The sequence below is a fragment of the Primulina huaijiensis genome, unplaced genomic scaffold (assembly GCF_012295235.1).
Source record: "Primulina huaijiensis isolate GDHJ02 unplaced genomic scaffold, ASM1229523v2 scaffold20367, whole genome shotgun sequence".
Lineage (NCBI taxonomy): Eukaryota > Viridiplantae > Streptophyta > Magnoliopsida > Lamiales > Gesneriaceae > Primulina > Primulina huaijiensis.
Genome location: NW_027353339.1, coordinates 20,169 through 24,118, shown reverse-complemented (window position 1 = coordinate 24,118; position 3,950 = coordinate 20,169). Strand labels below are relative to the sequence as shown.

The following is a 3,950-nucleotide window of genomic DNA, read 5'->3' as shown; positions in this document are numbered from 1 at the left end:
AAGCCAAGCCAAGCCAAGAAAACTCAAACTCCACAAAGCCAAGCCGACAAAGCCTGAAAGCCCATTTAGGACAGGACATCTCTTAAAAACCAATACAAAACTTGGATTATGGTGTAGTAATTATCTTTATATTTGAGGAAAACTATATTTAGTAATAATATAATATAAAAATGTAAATTTTAAAGAAATGTAGGCATAAATAAAGGCCCAAAACCAAAGATGTGAGTGTGAGTATTTCAGTAATAGGATGGTTTCTCTCTCACACACGTTTCTCTTCTTCTCCAACTCTGAAATAGATGAAAAAAGAGCTTGACAGTAGAGTTTTAATGGGCGTCCATATCTGCCCCTGAATTTCTCTTCTCCTTCTCTCTTCCACTCTCCCTCCCAAGTTTTCTTAGTTTTCTCAAGATTAAACTTTCTTTGCTTTCTTGGATCTGTCACCAGTAATATACATTTTAGCTTCAAGAAATTTCTTTGTTTTTAGCTTTGTTTCTTTGTGTTTGAGCGCGTGAAAATGAACAAGGAGGAGTTCTTGAAGATCCAGGTAACTTCCTCTCTTCCCCATTTGCTTGTGAAGTTGGGTGCTAGTTTGTACATTTCGGATTTGTGGGCTCTGCTCTGTTACATTTTGAATTATCTTTTCTCTTTTTCTTGTTGTAATTTGAAGTTTTCAATCAATTCTGTAAAGTAGATTATTTCATTTCCTCATTTTTTTTTTACTTTTACTCCCTTGTTTATGATTTGTGCTTCTGAGTGATAAAGATGTGAACTTTACCCCGTTTGTGTTCTCTGGCTTTGATTGTACTTGCAGACTTGTGTTCTTAAAGTCAATATACACTGTGATGGTTGTAAGCAAAAAGTGAAGAAAATCTTGCAGAAGATTGATGGTATAAATTTATTTCTTGGCCTCAAATTACGTTTACGACATATTCGATCCAAATTAGTGAAACTGGTGTAGATATACGTTTACGTACTCTTTGAGATTTTTTTAAATCAGGATTTGGCTTATTTTAAGTTTAATGGCAGGGGTTTACACAATAAAAATAGATTCAGAGCAGGGGAAGGTCACTGTTTCAGGCAATATTGACGCAGCCACACTTGTCAAGAAGCTTACAAAGAATGGAAAACATGCTGAGATTTGGGGCGCGAGCAAGGCAAATAACAATCATCAAAACCATCTGAATAATCAGCTCAAGAATCTGCATATTGATCATGGAAAAGGTGGAAATAACAAAGGCCAAGGTCAAAAGAATGGTGGAAACAACCCGCCGAAAGGTGGGCCACAGGGCCAAAATCCTCAGATTCAGCAGCAGCTTCAACAATTGCAACAGTTCAAAGGGTTTCAAGATATGAGAATGCCCATAAATAACAAGGATCAGAACCAGAAGTCTGTTAAGTTCAATCTGCCTGAGGAAGATATGACCGATGATGATGACTATGATGATGATGACGACGATGACTATGACGACGATGACGACGACTATGATGATGATGAAATGGATGATATGCCTATGCATAATAAGAAGCTTGTTATGGGCAATGGCCATGGAGGTGCTCAGATGCCTAACATCATGATGAAAAATAACATGATGAAGGGTGTTGGAAATGCTGGTAATAATGGAGGAAATGGAGCTGGAAATTTGAATAAAGGCGGCAGTGGTGGTGGGAATATACCTGTGCAGATGAATCTTGGTGGCGCTAACGGTGGAAAGAAAGGTGGTAATGTGAATAACAATGGTGGCAACCAAAACCAAGGTGGCGGAAAGGGCGGTAAGAACGGTGGTGGGCAGCCGCAAGACGGCAAAAACGGTGGCGGCCATAATAAAAATGGCAATGGTGGTGGTGGAGGAGGTGGTGGGGCTGGTAACGGCATCAATTTTAATGCTAATGGAGCCAAGAATGGGGGTGGCATGATGCCTACAACGATGATGAATGTGGGACAAATGGGAAAGAACATGCCGATGCCAATGGGTCAAATGGGTAATCTTCCGATGGGCCAAATGGGCAACCTTTCCGCCGTTCAAGGCCTTCCGGCCTCAGCTGCTAACGGTGGCGGAGGTGGTGGTGCAGGGTACTTTCCGGGCGTTGTCGCCCCCGAGCAGATGGCTGGGAACCCCTATTATCAGCAACAACTCGCTACAATGATGATGAACCAGCAACGTGCCAACGGGAACGAGAGGTTTCACCCGATGATGTATGCCCGGCCTCCCCCTGCCGTTAACTACATGCCTCCCTACCCCCCATATCCCTACCCTCCGCCTCCGGGTGACCGAGTCGATCAGTATTCCATGTTTAGCGACGAAAACACATCCAGTTGTACGGTGATGTGATATCGATCGATCAATCAAATACCTATCCGAAATTCGACATGAATTCACTGATGAATGATTTAACTTTTGCTAGTCTTGATGGGCATAATATACAATGGAAATGTTTAGCTCCTTTTGTGTTTCCCTGCTACCCCCTTTGAATTTTAAGCTTAGGTTAGTGTTTAATGAAATGTCAAAACATCTGAGAGATCCATATCACATATGTTACAAGTTTCAAGAGATGTAATATGGGAGGGATGGTGCTGGTTTTCTTATGTTTATATATGTTGAAAAACAGAAATAAAGTTGTAAGAAAGTGTCATTTTTAGAATTCTTCCTCATTTGTTAATTTCTCACTAATTTTTCCATTCCAAATTCATCTGATCAATGATCCCTTCCATGTATCCATCAATTCTCAAGAGATGAACACTACAAAACATGCAAATGAAACCATCAATGGTTGGCATTTGACCTAATCTCCAACTACAAGGATTGATTGAAATATCAAATTATGAGTCCAAGCTGGTGGGACAAGTCTGATCACAATGGTTTTGTATTTGTCTCCAAAAAGAATAATAATTTTCAAACTTTGAGTCCTTCCAAGAGATTATTGGTGAATGGAAGCATACATCCATATATTGGATGACAAAACATTGGATCCCATTTATCGATGTGCTGTGGGCCCTTCTGTGTATAAATACATTTACTACCATATATAATATATATATATATATATATTAGGTATCTTATGAGACGTTCTCACTAATCTTTATATATGAGACGGGTCAACCCTATCTATATTCACTAATAATCTTAGCATAAAAAGTAATATTTTTTCATTGATGATCTAAATAAGAGATCCGTCTCATAAAATAGATCTGTGAGATCATTTCATATATGCATATGTATTAGGAGGCAGGTAAGTGGTGAGTATTATTGGGTTTGGTGTTATCCCATATCTATGCATGTGTTGATACAGATTATTTCCCAACGTACAAAGTCAAATCAATTGCATAACTGGGCAGATTCAACTATAAGCAATTATTTAAATAATTATTATTTTATATTTTATCATAATAAAATATTTATTATTTTGAAATATACTAAAATTTCATAAAGTGCAACCACTTCAAAAAGCCTTCCTTGGTTTAAAAATATTAGCACGATGGATTCAGTACTTGTCACGATTGCATGTTGCTTTACTAAACTTGTCTAAGTAATTTACGCCGATTAACATGTTTAAATTTTTTTTAACAAATAATACTTTTAAACTTTTTAAATGCTTTTTTTAGAACTAGGTAAAGACACAAAATACACTTCTATTATCAATAATTATTATTAAAGAAATGAGATAAGAAGATATTAATTTACAGAAAATAATATATTAATGATTTTCATGCTATTTTAGTCAATAGAAAATGAGTAAGCCTACATGTACAATTAAATTTGTACAATAATTCTTACAATACAAACATTTCATTTATCAAAATCTGATAATAAATTAAATATAAAATCTCATTAAATAATAAAAAAAAATCTCACGATATAATTGTTATAAATATCGCAGTATAATATATTGATTGTACCTTTAGCATTATCAGTAGGAAATGTAATATAATTTGTACAACACGTATTATAAAT

The 3,950-nt window shown here is 36.4% G+C and overlaps 1 protein-coding gene across 1 annotated transcript; it reads left to right on the top strand.

Annotated features, from left to right (window-relative positions):
- Positions 1-213: 213 nt before the first annotated feature.
- On the top strand, positions 214-2,640 carry LOC140966266 (heavy metal-associated isoprenylated plant protein 32-like). The gene is made up of 3 exons (XM_073426594.1): positions 214-544; positions 812-887; positions 1,027-2,640. The coding sequence occupies exons 1-3, from the start codon at positions 515-517 to the stop codon at positions 2,328-2,330; spliced, it is 1,410 nt and encodes a 469-aa protein (XP_073282695.1). The 5' UTR covers positions 214-514; the 3' UTR covers positions 2,331-2,640.
- Positions 2,641-3,950: the final 1,310 nt, after the last annotated feature.